The 16798-nt window shown below is 41.3% G+C and overlaps 1 protein-coding gene across 1 annotated transcript; it reads right to left on the reverse strand.

The window, feature by feature from the left end:
• Positions 1–1416: 1416 nt before the first annotated feature.
• LAPTM4A (lysosomal protein transmembrane 4 alpha) lies at positions 1417–15115 on the reverse strand. The gene is made up of 7 exons (XM_063330536.1): positions 14908–15115; positions 8091–8211; positions 5786–5862; positions 5554–5676; positions 4233–4328; positions 2728–2826; positions 1417–2207 (listed from the first exon to the last, which is right to left on the reverse strand). The coding sequence occupies exons 1-7, from the start codon at positions 15004–15006 to the stop codon at positions 2133–2135; spliced, it is 690 nt and encodes a 229-aa protein (XP_063186606.1). The 5' UTR covers positions 15007–15115; the 3' UTR covers positions 1417–2132.
• Positions 15116–16798: the final 1683 nt, after the last annotated feature.

Raw genomic sequence — 16798 nt, forward strand, 5'->3', positions numbered from 1 at the left:
CTCTAAGGGGAAGAGGAAGCCCCGACGAAGAGAAACAAACCACCACACCGTCACAACCCACCAGCAGCACAGTCTGTTTTGGCAAGCATGATCTTGACTGTGCAGCAGAAGAGGCCACCACCACGCTCACAAAGCCTGGAGGTGAGATCGGGTTAGAGGACGCACCACCCTTCGTGCAGAGGAAGCCCACAGGACAGGGGTCCAGCTCTCGTCTCCTGGAGGGGGCTGCAGCTCCAAGCACCAGCACACACATACACCACGCGAATTTCAAGCAGTGCCTGCTGCGGCCAAATGCTGCTCACCCACCGGCTTTTGGGAAGTCTCAACACCCACCCCATGGCTGGAGTGCCCTGCCCATACCCAACACTCCCAAGTTCCTTTGGTGCCCGCTCGTGGGTTTTGGCTTCATTCTGTAACACTGAATCTGGATCTCTCTTTGGGAGCCCAGGTCCAATGCAGTTCCTCAAAACCTGGGAGCTGCTGAGACACCTGGGTGCACAGGGTGACTTGGAAGGGCAGGGCGCTGCCAGAACAGTGGCACAAGGTGTTCTTGCACCACTGCAGTTTATGGTGCCCTCGCAGATGCGATCTTTGGTACAGAGAAAACTAAGGAACTACTACTGATAGGGTGGTAACGACAGCAGGCATTTTTAAACACGTCAGGGGTCAGGAAGAAGGTACGTACTTGAACAGACGGGTAGACACAGTGCTTTAGTGATGGTTTTTGTCAGAGTTAGGTTGATGGTTGGACTTGATGATCTGAAAGGTCCCTTCCAACCTAGGCAATTTTATGATTCTAACCGACAACCCGTACGCTGTAGCAACTTGAATCCTTTTCCCCCAGAGTTTAATGCCAGACCCCTTTTATCTTCCAAAGTAGAAAGCCATTTTTTCTTTAGATATATTAGCAGATCATTAAATTATCTTGTACCTCTTACTACAGAGGAGGAACAGGAGGAAGTTGTTGTCTGTAGTAGTTTCTTTTGTTGTTTGGTTGGTTTTTATTATTTTTTTTTTTCAAGAAGAACATTTCTGAAGTTATGGCATGCGTCCAACAACTTTGGACGTTTTCCAGTGTCAATAATGTTGCAGTCTACTGGGTGTCTGTCCTGCCCTTAACGCCTGAGCTCATCAGACGGCAAATTTGCCCCCAGGACTAGAAGCTTCCAGCACAATTCCCTTTTCCCAGTTTATGCGTAAGTAGCAACCAGACAAGCAGAACTGCGAAGGCTGCAATACAAGCTTATACATTAAAGGGAATCCATGGTCTCCGCCCACGGGAGGCCTTTCGCTGAAGAACACTGATGAACCATTAAACAACTTGTAAGAAACCAGAGTTCGCTACGCTGCATGTATGCGAAACTACATGCAGTACGCTGAAAAAACCCCAACAAACAGACGAACCAAGGCTACAGGTAAACATTTCGTAAAAGATTTATTTAAGTATCATTTATCACAAAGAGGAAAATACGTATAAGATTAGAAGCATGCAACCATCTTCCACATTTCTATTTATTTTTCTTGCATTCACAGCACATTGTAATACAGATCCTGTGCCACCCTCGCTTCTTCCGGAAAAATACTATGTTTCAAGACATAGGATAACCAAAAAAAAAAAAAAACCACAATAAAGGTAAGATAACATATGAGAAAAGTGCAAAGTAAAAAAGTCACGTATATACCACATTCAAACCCCCTCCCTCTCCAAAAAATGGATAAAGGCAAACTGTCATTTTGCTGCACGATCAGATTGTCTTTATGAACTACTTTACAAAAAAATTAATATAAATTAAGGGCACGATCCTGCAGATGCTTATAATTGTAGCTAACTTCAATCATAGGTTGGCTCAGTTGGAATTATTAAAAGCCACAAGTTAGTCACATGCATAAGTTCTTGCAGTGTAAGGCCCCAAGGCGATAAAATGTTTAAGAGCATTAAGGAGAACAAAAATTAAAGCAAACAAAATCACTCCCAGATGTGTTTTGCTTAGTAAGTTTATATCAAACGTATTTTAAACAGAACAGTTTACTCCTAAAGCCCTGAATATTTCTATTACTTAAGCAGTTTTGCAAGATTAAAAGACAAAACCCCCAGGAAGCTGGTACAGATGTTAATTAACATAAAAATTGCTTCAGGCAGGTATGTAAGGAGGTGGAGGTTCCTTCTCAGGCATCTTCACTGCCATTTCATAGGTGGGCAGAACATACTAAAAAGAAGACATTTTGAAGAGATTAATGCAGAAGGTTTAGAAAAAAAAAAAAACGCAAAACGAAACAGAATAAAGCCATACACGCAACTTAATCCTCTGTTGCAGGCAAATGTTTCTAAGAAGAACTTACTGCTGTTTCTAGACAGCTAGTGAGGAAGTGAAAGAAGGTGCGACAGTAGTTTGCTGCACTGCTGAACCTAACCCCAGGTCATTCACTCCACCCCACCGTCTCTTGGTTTTGCAAAGCAGCAAGGAAGGTTTTGACTGGCGCAACCAGAAAGCTTCACTCTACTACAAGAAAAACACTCAAAGACTTTTCTCTACAAAACCTCCTATTTTATGCACTTATAAGAACGTAACTAAGAAATAATCCACCGCAACATTAGCTGCTTTAACTTTTTTAATCTGCCCAGTGTTTAGAAAGCTGGACAAGGCTTGTGAACACATATGGGTATGGTGGTTTTCTGCTTGAAAATCAAACGATACTGGTTCCTTTCATCTCAAAAAGAGGTTTTACCTGTGGAGGAGCTTCAAAAGCAGGGTACACAGCTATCTCTGGCAAATTTCTGTTGGTGATATATTTATAGCAGTTCCATACACAGTTAATTAGATATGCCTGAAAGAAGAGAGATTTCTCATTTTAAAGATCTCATATGCGTTAGCTGATTCAGAAATGAGACACTGGATTACATTCATATGACAAGACGGAGCATAAACCAACTTAGTCGATACATATCTGAGGAATGGTTGCTATCTCCCAGATTCAGCCACACACCTATGTTGTTCCCCATGTAGCTTTGCTACCATAGTGACTCAGAGAGGATGAACCACACAGGTTTTAGCGAAAGAATTCACAGATCCATTCAACTTCTCTCTCTTATCTCTGCCTCAGCAGTTCTAATCCCATTAATCCCCGACTGGCTTATGCTTCTATGCATCTCAGTCCAGACTTGCCAGGAAGAAGAGGAGAAGGAGAGGCCAACGGCACAATCGCACTCATCCCTGAGTTAGCATTACTATTTGTGCAACTCCCAGTGCGAAGGAGAGGGCACAAACACGGAACCGGGACGGCAAGAAGAGAATGGTAAACAAAATAGCCTGGACTTCGAGTCAACATTAACTGCTGTAGAAAGTCATATTGTCATGCTCTGATGAGGATTAGATTTTTTTATTATCAATCTGTATAACATTCTTCCCTCTGAATTTCTCATGGGCAAGTTAGCACGTGGTATACACAAGATACCAAATTTCCCAATCAATACAAAAATATCATCTACTGTATCAGACTTCCACTCCCCACAGTCAGACATTCCTCCTGGGGAAAGCATAGAAAATGAGTAAAATACTTTTTCATTACTTCAGTTTTTTTTCTTAAATTCAACCTGAATGCAATAAAGTAATACTGTCGTGGCCAATGTATGTTATCAACTCATTTCTCTAATATGCTTTGTCTGCACAAGTTTTTGTAATTCAAATGAATGCCCCTCTGTTTAGATCTTCAAAAAGAAAATAACTGGTAATACCACCCTTCAGTAGGAAGAAGGATGCAGCTCTGAATTAACCTATGCATTTCCTCCTTCCATCATCTTCCTTCCAAAACATGCACCCTGGTTTGTTAGGCACAGCGAGAGATTTTTAGAAGTTCTGTTTGGAAAATTTGTATGCAGCAACTCAATATTGTTTCACTACAAGCTTAATTACAAATATTAAGTTGATCTCCAAATATGCAAAAAGATGGTTATTTGAAAGCTTTGTGCATTCCTACTTCCTACTCGGGAAGGGCAGAGCTGCATAAACATGCCCCACTGCATACAAACAAATTAGTTGAAGACACCAGTACACAAAATGTAAGACTTAAATCATACTGTAATTGAACATCCTAACAATTCTACTCAAAGAAGTTTTTAACTCAGCATTAAAAAGTCAGCCGAGTTCTTAATTCAGCATTGAGATTTAACTCAGATTGATAGCACCTTAATATAGTAACTCATGAAACAGACATATGCTTAAGCTTTAACTTACCTTCAAAATGATAAATAAAGCAAAGAACACCAGAACAATAAACAAGAGACAGCTGGAGTCCAAGGCAAGGAGATCATCTTTGTAAGGGAAATCCGGCTGGTTAATAAAAATAGGGAAGGGAGAGAAAGGGAGGAGATAAGCATGAACTCTGCACAGTCACAAATATGACAGAAGGACATCCAAACTTCACACCAAATGAAACAAACTCTCGCTTAAACTACTCCCCCAGAAACAACAAGAAGTTCCGTTTCTCTCTAGTTTCTTCTTTGTCCTCCCACAAAGCACAGTATTTATCCTGCCTCTCTCCTGCAAGAACAGGTCACTACAGAAGAGGGATACAGATACAGAAGCCTTGTACTCCCTATGTCCCTAGTCACTTCCTCAATCACACGCTAATACAGTTATCCATTAAATTTCCTTTTTAACAGCTGCAGCACAGCATTTGTACTCGTGATCCTCTACTTGATGGCTCTTTCATGACTTCATATGAATTACCTCCTGTCTGTCCAACCAGTAACATACACGTGCAGAGTAAAAAGGAAAAAAGTTGTCCCCCAAATTAGAAGAGTCAAAACAAAGAGCTTCTGCAAACTTCTGACTCCTCTTCCCCTTCCCACAGTAACAAAGCCTCTCTCCAACACCGATCCAATTTGGTTTTGTTTATGTGTTTTAAAAGGATTTTTTTAACATCTACTTGAACAGATCTAAACACCAGCCAGAGAGAGCCTGTGTCGTTAACCGACAGTGCATTTTGTCCATTGAGTCTTTTCACAGTTAAAACACAAGCAGTGTTAATGACAACTCCATTTACAGTTTCCTTAGAAGGTATTGTTGCAAAATGAGAAAACCCATACAGAACATAAAAAGAAGACTCCGAATCTCAGATTTCATCCCATAATGCTGTAGGGCCCCACATCGTATCAATCCTTTCCTACATGCTTTCTCCCCTCCACCACCAAATAAGGGTCAACACATTTTTCACCTGCAGTAGCAAACCTGCCACAGAACTACATCGCTTAAAGGTTAGGAACGTCTTTGTTTCAAGTGCAAACGTAGCAGAGACAGTTTGGATCAACAACTCCCATCACAATTCTTTCTTCACTCTCCCTGGCTTTCCTTTTTGGGAGCAATGACACTTTTGGCCCTTCCACCTCTGATGAGCTCTCATTCTCATAACCACCCCAGCAGTCACTCCCTACGGCTGCTGCAGCCTGAATTCCTCTTTCGTATGCACAGGAAGGGAACTATAGCTCAGTCACTTACACAATTAAGCCAAAGTTTAATTTCAAATGTAAAATACCAACTTGAGCTGAACACTTACCAACTGATCCAGGTAATCCTTGATTCTGGGCAAGTAGGTTAGAGAACTGATGGCAACCAGACAACTGAGCACAAAGTCAAAGAGCTGGTAACAGAAAAATGGGATCAGCCAGCCTACACGATGCTAAAAAGGAGAAGGAAAAAAAAAAAAAAAAAAAAGGCAGCAGCCTGTAAGGTATTTCGTTAAAAATTCAAGTAGCAAGTTTAAAATCAGGTACTATAAATATACTTACAGCGATTGCACCGTACACCATCATTGCACTGATTGTGAACATGAGGAGGGAGATAGCAAATAGAACGCAGGCATTTTCTGCATCAAAAGAAAAACAATAAGAATCAGTCATTTCCTGAAGTTGTCACACTGCAGCTGACAGGTACACAAGCTCTATCCATTACTGTGATCTGTCCTCACGCAACTGTTTCTTCCCTGCAGCAGCAGAATTGAGTAACTCAGACCTCTCCTAATAGGAAAAGATTTGGTTCAAAAAAATCAGCAGGCGTTTGGAAAAATCCCTCTGCCTTAATCAAAAGGCCTGAATAAAGCTCAGACATACCAATTAGAAGCCTGACATAGTTTGATAGTAATGCAACATAATGATGCTGATTTGCAATACATGTCAGTGCTAAGAGTATGTGGGTGATTAACTTTACAAGTGGAAAGAATTTTAAGTGAAGCCCGCACAGTATCAGCCTTTACACTTTAAAATGGTTTGATGATGCAATTCAGTCACTGGCAGTGAGAGCCGCACTGCTCCTTCGGTAACACTACGGAAAACAGGAAATCACTGGGTGGAAGGTGTCCCCTTATTTACAAGAAAAGGCAGTTGAACAGAAGCCAAACGGCAGCAGAATCCAAGACACTCATGGAAACTGAAAGACAAAAGATTCTCCTTGTGCATCACAGTTACTGATGACAGAAGCACAGCTGCTTTCCAGGAGTTACGATTATACTCCTTCTCCTGCAGCAAGCAGTTTACATTTTTAAACACAGAGAGAGAAATGAGCTTGAGAGTCTATAGAAGTGGTAAGCTAATGTTTCTAGCAAAACTGAAGCCAAACTATTGTGGTTCCTGTGCTTGAAACGGATGATCCGAGAATCTTAACTTCCTAGTCTGCAACTGATTTGAAAAGATACACTGTAGAAGCATTTACCCAATTCAGAACACGATAATAATATCTAGGTACACAGATGGCATCAAGAAGGAGGCCCTCCTGTGTCTGAAATGCATTGTGTTGATCAGAGAGTCCTAAGTACTTGGCAATAACTAACACACCTGGTTTCCTTCTGAGGATTTGTTACTCACAATATGCACATGCACAATCAAAATCGTAGTTATCTGTTCATGCACACAAAACTCTCTAGCCTGTATTCCAACAAGAATCTCTAAGTCAAAAGCATGAGATAGCCATCTAAGCCACTAAAGAGTGGCGAAAGATGCATCTCAGTCATAAGCTTAAGGCTACTAAGTACACCAACATTTGCTACAAAACATATGACATTTTACAGGTTATCTGCTGTAATTTTACTTAATATCCTAGCTTTATGAAGTATTTGGTCCTTGTTCCCTCTCTCATTTCATTCCTAACAAGCACGAGTTACAGTCATAGGTCAGAACTGACAGATCCTCAACTCAAGTCATGAATAACTAATACAAAGAGGGTAAACCAGAACTCTCAAAATCCAGATTTGTGCTGTACTATTTATCTTCCCTCCAGACTGGATGTGATCCTCCCTAAATTTTAGTGTAATACAACAGACTTAGACGAGACACATTATAAGTGCCACACTCAACATATTTCTGCACGTTTAAAAACAAAAAAAACCCAAATAATGCACACAAGTTTACATGTCATACTACAGTTAAGAAACTTCATCATTACAGACAAAAGTTTGACACTGATTACACTTCTACACATCATACACTTCATATATAATAAGAGTGCAAGTAGGTTTCATTCTGCTTATGCTGCTTTCTTCTGTTTCTTCTGCACGTCAGATTTCAGATAAATACTTTGGTTTCACTCAAGTACTTGGCATCCCAGTTCTTCCACTGTTCTTAGAAAAATGGCATGGTTTTCCTCTTAGTAAACTCCTACAACAGCCGTAAGCTCTTTCCTTAAATCTATGAGGATCACCAAAAACTCAAAAAAAACCCCACCTTTAAAAATAGTTTTCTGCTTTTTGTTTTAATGACACGGCAAAGAGAGTAAATGTTTATGGAGAAAGTGAATTAGAGATGTTCCATGAATACTTAAACACTCAAAGCACTAGAAGGCCAAGAAATCTTTAGAAATCTTATAATTTAAGATGCTTAGGAAAAATATATGGAATATTATTTTTATTTCATAAGGTTTTTTTATTCTTCTAAATAAAGGTCTTGTAGAAGACCTCAATCCCAGAATAAATAAAGGGAAATTCAGAAAACAAGATAACCCTATTTAAAAGCTGTATGCATATATTGCACACTAGTGTAAGGCAAATGCACCATGACACTACATGTTTTATTTTCTAATCAAACAGCAGAGTTAAGCACCTACCAGCCATTCTCTCAGAAGCATAGTAATTTCCGATGACTTCATACTGGATATCAACAGTTGGCACTATATTTGGATGAGTCACTTCTACTGTCAGCAAGATGCCCATCAGCAAGTTCACCACCTGAGAAAGATCACAGTTACCTAAAGATTATTTATACTGCAACAGCTATGATCTTTTTAAGGACACACTAATAAATCTTTTATTTCAGTTAGATATAAACTTTGCTTTGACTGTATGTGGAAGTAAAGGAAAAAAGAACCCAAGTTATGATTAAATTTCAAGTTGATTTAGTTAAACCACTACAAAAAAAAACCCCACCAAACCAGGAGAGCACTGGGCACTTGCTAGTTTTAACGAATAACCACTAAATAACTTTGCAAATCAAGAGGATGAATAGGGTTTGTAAGGATTCAAATGACGTAATGAAACCAATGCTGCATGATGAATGCACAGATTCGTGAGCTGGAAAACTGGAAACAGTTAAGAGAGGCCAGGAAGGAAAAGGTACGACAACAGAGACAATGAGGAACATTTGGAAAGAGTTTCTGCTTTCTACAACAAATTTAAAGACAGAATTAATTTAATGCACAAATAAGGTACTGCACCCTACTCTTTCAAATAGTGCTGGGAGGGAAGCAATAGAAGGGGATGCATAAGCATCACACAGTAAATACTGAGTATGAGGGAAACTTCCATTACAGCTCTAATCCTCAAATGGAGCTTGCTGCTTGGTTTCTCCCATGTTACAGTTTTAATACAAGCAGGGGAGAAACTGGCTCCCTCCCCTTCCTAGAGCATTTATTAAAACCTCATCAGTCCTTATCAGAAAGGTTACACAGACACAGGTGTAAAGAAATCTCACACGAAGATTGAGCCCCAAAATTTTGTAAGCATTCAGCATTGGCTATGTGCTTACCGGTCCTCCTCCTCACTTACCCTGCCACTGAAGACTACTTCTGTTTCCCCATTTTGGTACATACCAGAAATGCTTTCAGTAAGAGCTCAAAGAGTAAAAAGTAGTTTAAGCCTCTGCAAAATTGCCTTCACAGCATTTATAACCTACTCAAGATTTACAAGGGCATAGTTCCTATTACTAATATCTGGAGAGACGGGCCAAAGAAAAAGGCTGCATAAAAAAAAAAAAAGAGCCATGATGGTATTTTCAAGCTGCAGTCCTTTTCCAATCAGTATTCAGTACGGTCACCAGCACCAGCAGGATCTTTTACAATTAGCCTCAAAAGAAAAAAAACAGACTGGTTTGCAGTTTCTCACAACTTAAGAATATCCACCAGATATTTCTTCTTTTATTGGCCTGGTTCCAGGGGTCAATGATAGAATAGTGGCAAGTCTACGCACAATCACTGATGTTTTCAGTAAGGAAAAAAGCTTTTGAACATTTAAAAGGAGTTTTAACTTTTAAGACTCACAGTTCCTACAAGCCTTCTTTTTTATAAAGGGTTTTGTTGGGTTCTTTTTTTTTTTTCCCTAGGGTTTAGAGATATCATGGTGATAAGCTTGCTTATACTTTCTACTAAATGGAACCCTTTAGTGAACTCCAAGCTGATCGTTTTGTAGAAATGCTATCATGCGATCATCTATTATACAAACTTATTAGAAATTCCACCTACTTTCAGACACTTGCATCCCCCATTTCATGCCTTGGAACGTAAAATATAATAACTAGTACAGCTGGCAGTAAAGAACTAAGTTTAGCCACCAGTATTTTCAGCCTTGAAATGAGCATATTTTCCTCCTTGCAAGGACTTCCCACAGGGCAAACTGTCAAGTTGCTCATCTGCCACTTGTCTTAAGTCTTTTATTTTGCTTCACCATTGTTCAAACGTATAGAATACTGTATTCTCTCACCACTCCCGTTTGGTCCTTCTCTACTCTGGCTTTCTGCTTTCAATGTATTTTCAAGCCTATTTCCTCCTCTGTGTGACTGAACCAGGCGTTTCAGCGTGTACTTTGGAAAATAACTTCCTGCTCTATACTTGTTCTAAAAAGCTTATGTCAAGGTTCAGATCTCTGGCAGTTGAAACATTGATTTCTACTTCACAAAAGACAGATAGACATGTTCAATTATAGCTGAATCATTTATTGTTTATACACAGTCACCATTTTAACTTAAATAATGATAAAGTTCAGGACTCAAGACAATATTACTTCAACACTGAGTTTAACTACCATGATAGGCTATCTGCTTCAAGATAAAGAGCAAGCAGCGCTTGAATTAATATAGAATACTGAGGAATTTGAATGCCTTGGAATTGCAAGACTGTGATCCTACATCTGTCACTTTATGTTCATACTATCCATGGTCCTAATTTAGCACACAAAAGTCCTTAGTAATTTCGCTAGTTACTGAATGCAGTTTGAAGTATTAAAGCTTTATTTTCTCAATCTGAAATGGCATACAAGGAAAATAGGAAATTAAAAAGACATTCAAAATCCAATCTATTAGGGTCAGCTAGACAATAAAAATACTAACTTAAAAAAAAACAACAAAACAACCAAGAACAAACCCAAATCTCTGTCAATTAACACCCCAGGGCTTCCAGTACTCCATTACTGCTATTTGTATCACAGCACTGAGCAATCCATCATATTCAACGTATGGATTTCAATTACGAGTTACCAGTAACTCCAAATTAGGAGTCCCTCCAAGCACAAAGCCAGAGCTTGTACTCTAACTACTACCACTCGTCTTTCACAAAAGCTTAATAACAGCAAGACCACAAGGCTTGTTTCAACTTGATAGTCAATGTGACTGGCAGCAGGACAATGGCCTGGATTGCAAGGCATTGTCAGAGCTTAACAGAATATACTCACTGCAAATAAAATATATGTTCACAAATGGCCTACATGGAGAAGGAGTCAGAAAAAATATAGCACAAGTAAGTCTCAGTGTAATCTGAGGATTAAAACCACCAACCCCAAAAATACCCCCACCAACACTGACAAGCCAGCGCTCAACGGATGGTACGCTGTTCTGAGGTAACACCTCAGAAATCCCAGCAGTCCCCATCCTAGTCCTTTCTCTTAGGAAGTCAAAAATTAATATAAAACAAGTACGAAATGCCAGTTCAAATTCTTACTCAAAAGATGGTTCCACTAAGATGAAAAACTTAGTTTAATTTTGTAGTAGTTTAAGAAGTGTATTTTACTTTTAAAATTGGGAAAACTGAGCTTAGTGGAAGTTCAGTATATCTTATATCAAAATTTAAAAATCCAATAGCTTGTATTCAAGTAGAAAGTCTGCATTTATTACAAACCGGTAACAGAAATATTAGCTCCCCATATGATCAGAACTCAAAAGACCGTGGGACTATGAAAGGCATTAGCTTTTTAATTAGTGAGTTTTATCTCCATGGTATACATTTAATGCCTAATCATGTAATTGCTTCATCTCTCTGGAGGCCTGAACATGAAGTCTAGGTTTCCCCAAGCACCCTGGGTGACTAAAAGTCTTGGACATAAATTAGTATTCCTACTTCTCAGTTGCTTATTTCCTCTTATGAGTGGGAAAGAAGAGGGAAGTTGCCTTGCACTACTCCACTTTCTCATCTTCCTCTCACTTTTCCAGTATTTTTTCCTTCAACATGGTCCTGAAGAAACAAACCAAGATGGGGGGTTTGTTTTGGTTTTTTTATTATACTGAAATAATAAACCCCGAAAAATAATAATTTTAAACAGGGCATTTCAGAGCTTCTAGCACTGTCAAGATTAGATTGAGACCAGTTACATTCCTTTGTTTCAGGAAGCCTTGTTCAGTGAACAAACGCCTGCAGAGATCACCCTGGCCCTCCTGCTAACCAGTAGCAATTGCATCATTTTGACTCCGTTGCTGAAGTTTGCTGCCAGAACGAAACAACCACTCCCTCCAAAACAATGCTATTACTTTTAGCCTGTTTATTGAACTCTGATCTGATTTTTGCCAGGGCAGTGTTCCCGCTTCCGGTTTCTGGAAAGCGCTGTACCTAATATGAAAGTCTACAGGAAGAAACAAACTTCAAAGCCACACGTTTGCAGCTATGGAGCTGGGAATAGGAGGTTTCTTTTTTCCTTCCTACACAGAACAGTAGTGGGTGTGTTGCAGAGTAAAGCAAACTATATTAGTACTGGAACTCAAGAACGAGTCCGCTAGAAATGCTCTTAACTCATCTTTTTGCAAATACAGTTTTATCTACTTATCAGAAACAGCATCAGTGTAGGGACCGAAGCATGCTTAAAAGATACAGTTTGAGCATAGCAGACATTTTAGAAGATAACGTCCCTGTTCTCTCTAGACTCACACGAGTACACAAGGACAGTGATATAACTGTTTTAGTGAGATCAGTTAATTAGATGCAAGCTTTTAAGAGTGTACAAATAAGCAAGGAATAGGAAAATGCCTAAATAAATGGTTACATAAGAATAACGCACATGTATTAAATAGCCAAAACTCTTATCTTACTAAAACATCTGGAGTAGATTGCTACGAGACTCCATTTTATGTTTGGTATCAAATTCCTTCAGGGCTGCACAGCACGAGAACACGGTGCATCCAGTAAATACAGGCTGACCAAGATTTTCAGTAACACAAAGTTATTGTTGAACTAAGCCTTCTCCCCCCACCAAAAATCTACCTCCCTCGCAAAAAAAGCCACGCGAAACTAAATGAACCAAACAAGAAAACTCACCCACGCAAAAAGTTATTACTGTTTGTCCCACGGTAACTTACAAGCACAGATTATTAAATTGATTTTGAAATACTTATCACAAGCTAGTGTCTGAAAGACTGAAGTTAGTGATATCCTTAAATGGTGCATTAATTAACATGTCTAAACAACATGACATACCCTAGGCCATTTGTTTTATTTTTTTAAAATTTGTCAGCAGAAAGATAAGTTCAATTTTCACTGTCCAAATTGTACTTTGCCTTCAAAAGGTATGAATTATAGTTGAATTCTGATTTAAAGCATTAGGCAAGACCACCTAAGACTTCATGGTAAGACTTTATTTCAGCTCAAACAGGTAACAGTTGTCAGACTTAAAAGAGTTATCACCTTTTCCCACCTGACAGCTGGGAAGAAATGGGTAAAAACTCTCAATGCATAATTTAGCAGTGTTTGATACAGTTTATAGAAAACCACAGCGATGAAGTACTTTGCATGCACCCTACTACCCTGAGCTCATCTATATTTTTCCCTCTGGACGCCTCCAGCCACTGAATCTGTAGCAGTTACATGAGACCAAAGGAACACTTTGCCTTAGACACCACTCCGCCTCTGAAGCCATCAGCCTCATCAATGACCAGCATACTCTTCACCAGCCACAAGCACTACTATTTGCAAAGATTCAGACAGGAGGAGGAGGTGATACATCCAGGCAACAAGACGAAACGGAAGCACAGCAAGAGAGGTAGACGCTGGAAGCACTACTGGGTCTGTGGCCAGGGAAAGCACGTCCCTGACAAGTTCCTGGGTTTCTAGATACTCCCGTGAGCAGGAAACGAAAGTGGGGAAGGCAGTAAGGTGTGTTTGTTCCATAACAAGGATGAGCATTTCCTTACTGTTAACAATTTATGCTTTCACTTGGGGTACCAGAAGCACGTTCTATTAGTATGGGGTAAAACTTCTGGAAGTTTTGCAGGTTTCCAGAACAAGTCTGATGTTCATTACTGCAACAGACCTTACTTTTCTATTTGACACGTAGAACTAACAGTAGAACTTAACACCAAGACATTATTTTTTTCAATTTCTTTTTGAAAAATAATAAAATATCCCTTTCCTAGAGTTTTCTTACAATTCCTACTCCCCTACCTTGCTTTCTCTTCCATTCCTCTCTCCTGACACTTTATTCTTTCTCTGTACTTTTTTTTTTGTCCATGGAAGGACTGAGATGAAAAAAGATCAAGATCTCCCTGTACTTGCTGAAGGTAAACCATAAACTCTCCAAACTTAATCCCCATGCCTGTAAAAGCAGTTTCTGTCCATGGCTCCTTCACATCAAGGCATAAAAATTTAGCATTCTCTATTTTTACGATCTGGGGAAGGGTAAGAACACAGGCTTTGGTTACAGCTTCAGGAGAACAGACAAGCTATGATGCAACATTTTTAAACTATCCTCACATTTTTACTGCCCATGAGGGTAAGGGGAAGGAAAGATGAGGAAATGACTTAAATAAAGTAGAACTCAGTTCCCCTTTAAGGGAATTAAGGGAAGTTAAGGATCCAGGCCTTAACTTGCTGATGCTGTTTTCACATTTCTACTTTATTTCAAAACTATCTGTAATGTTTCAGCTTCACCACTAAACTCTTTTTCGGAGAAAAAGCACCCACCGGTCTTGAAAACAAGAAGTATTTTGGAAAATAAACCTGTTTCTATTGCTCCCCAACCACGGTGTTGAGAAGTACCGAATGACCAGGTACTTCACTTCCCACCAAGCTCTTCAACAAGCAGAAGCCGTGCTCGCTTTGAAGACCTCCACCTTCCTCTCAGAGGTACTCAGGGGAACCGCGTCCTGCCATTCTATTCTCAACACACCCCAAATTCCAGTCCCCCACGAGAGATAGCATCTCCAAAGACACACGTCCAGTACTGTTTGAAACGTTTAAGAATGCCCACCCCTCCAATTCAAGGAAGGGAATAGTCACAGAACACACACCCCCGGCCCGGGCCCAGGGGCGGCGCATGCGCACTGCTCACTCCGAACCCCCCGCCCGGGCAACGGCCGAACCTGCCGCGCATGCGCGCTGCGCACCCCCTCCGCCCCCCACCCCCCAATCACCGCCCCCTCAGCGGCGCCGGCCGCCCCCCGCGCCGGTCTCTCACCATGTACCAGGTGCCCAGGATAATGGTGCCGGTCCGCACATGGCAGCAGCCGCAACAGCGGGTGCTGTAGAAGCGGTCCCGGCTCCGCTTGAACGTCATGCTGGTGGCGGCGGCAGCAACAGCAACGCTGACCTCCTGCCTGCAGGCCCGCCGCCCGCCCTCTACCAGTCACTTCCCCTCCGCCTCAGGGCCGTGAATCCCCCGCGCGCGCGTCACCGCCGCGCCGGCCAATCAGCCGCCGACAGCGGGGGCGCGAGGGGGGGTGTGTGCCCGCGGGAGGGCGTACGCGTTGCCGCGGCAACAGGCGATTGGCGGCGCCGCGGGCCAATCGCGGCAGCCCTGTCGTTCACCTGCGGCGGCGGGGGCGGGGCTCACCTGAGGCGAGGCCCGGGGCCCGCCGCGCCCGCCATGTTGGGCCGAGCCACTTCTTCCCGCCGCAGCCTCGTCAGGGCCGGTGCCGCTCTGCATGGCCCATGGCCGAGATCTCCCCACGCAGCGTGGGTGGAGGTTGGCCGGGGCGAAGAGCCGGCGCTCGATCTCCGAGCAGGCAGCCAGAATCCAGCGGGGAAAACTGTGGTGTTATTCCAAGAAAAACCGGAGTGGGTGTCTCCTTATCAGAGCCCGAATTGGCCTGCTTTGAGATACTATTAACATCGCGTGGCTTTTGCTGAAATTCAGACGGTGCCGCAGAGGGCTTAATCGCCTAAACAGTTTTGCTATTCTTTTGCATTAATTCCTTGGGTCAAATTTTTAGCATGGTGTGTTACGTGATAAGAGGATAAGTGATAAGAGGGTAAACAGAAGAGGTGAGTCCAAAGAGGTGCTTTGCTTTACTTTTTTGTGACTCAAAGTCCAAGTTTGCAAGTATTATAATACTTCATTAGTCCCACTGAAAATTGCAGGTGCTGCGAGATACATGTGTTAATTAGAAAGAACATGTATAAATCCAAGTGCTGCCTTCATACATGTATGTGGTAGGAGGTTGCCCCACCACTTGGGCACCAGATCTCCTGTTCCCGTATGGAGCTGGAGCTATAAACTTCCTCTGATGCAAGGGCAGCCAGGGGTTTTTGCAGACCTGAGCTGTTGATGTAGGCAGGCACACAGTTTATTGTAACCCAGCTGCAAGTATTTCCCTCTTGGCCCCGTACAGCCAATCTGCGATGCTCACAGAACTGTAAATATTTGCTGTGTGTATATACACCAAGATGTCAGTATTAATACTGAGTTTTTTTTACTCTGAGCAATGAGAAGGTAATGAAGGTAATTGTACTTGTCCTTTTGATATATTCCAGATCTTACAATTAACACGTTTTATTGTTTTAGCTACTTAGTCTATTTTTAAACATGAGCTGTTGCTGAGATGTTTGAAATTATTTACTTAATGGCTTTAAAACTGACCTTTTTATTTCCAATCCCCTGTGTTCCATAATTGGTGTTTTTCTTCCTTAGGGCATATTTCATTTTTGAATAAACATGTTGTAAGTGCTGCTAAGACTGCTCTAACGATCCTATTATAAACTATTGTTTGTTTCTTTAGTGCTCCTAATGTTCTGAGCCCTGTGCACAGATGCTTAATTATCAACACTCTGATTTAATGTAGCAAAACCGGACTAATTTTAATCAATATACACACACGCATGTAAATACATAAAAAAGGAATGCGCATTTTGTTGTAATCAGTCATTTAAAAAATCAGTTTTCTCACAGATGGCGCGTTGGGAAGCTTGAGCCAACTGTTTCTGCAGCATGCACGCCTGAATTGATTACATTGTTCCTGCCGAGTTGAGAGCGGCTCTCCCTCCTTTTGGTCAGTCCCTGGGTGAAAGAGGAATTCACAGGACCAGAGTGAATCAGAAGGGAAAGCAGAAGCTTCTCGCTGGAGTTAGGC

Source organism: Chroicocephalus ridibundus, chromosome 3 (assembly GCF_963924245.1).
Source record: "Chroicocephalus ridibundus chromosome 3, bChrRid1.1, whole genome shotgun sequence".
Taxonomy (NCBI): Eukaryota; Metazoa; Chordata; class Aves; order Charadriiformes; family Laridae; genus Chroicocephalus; species Chroicocephalus ridibundus.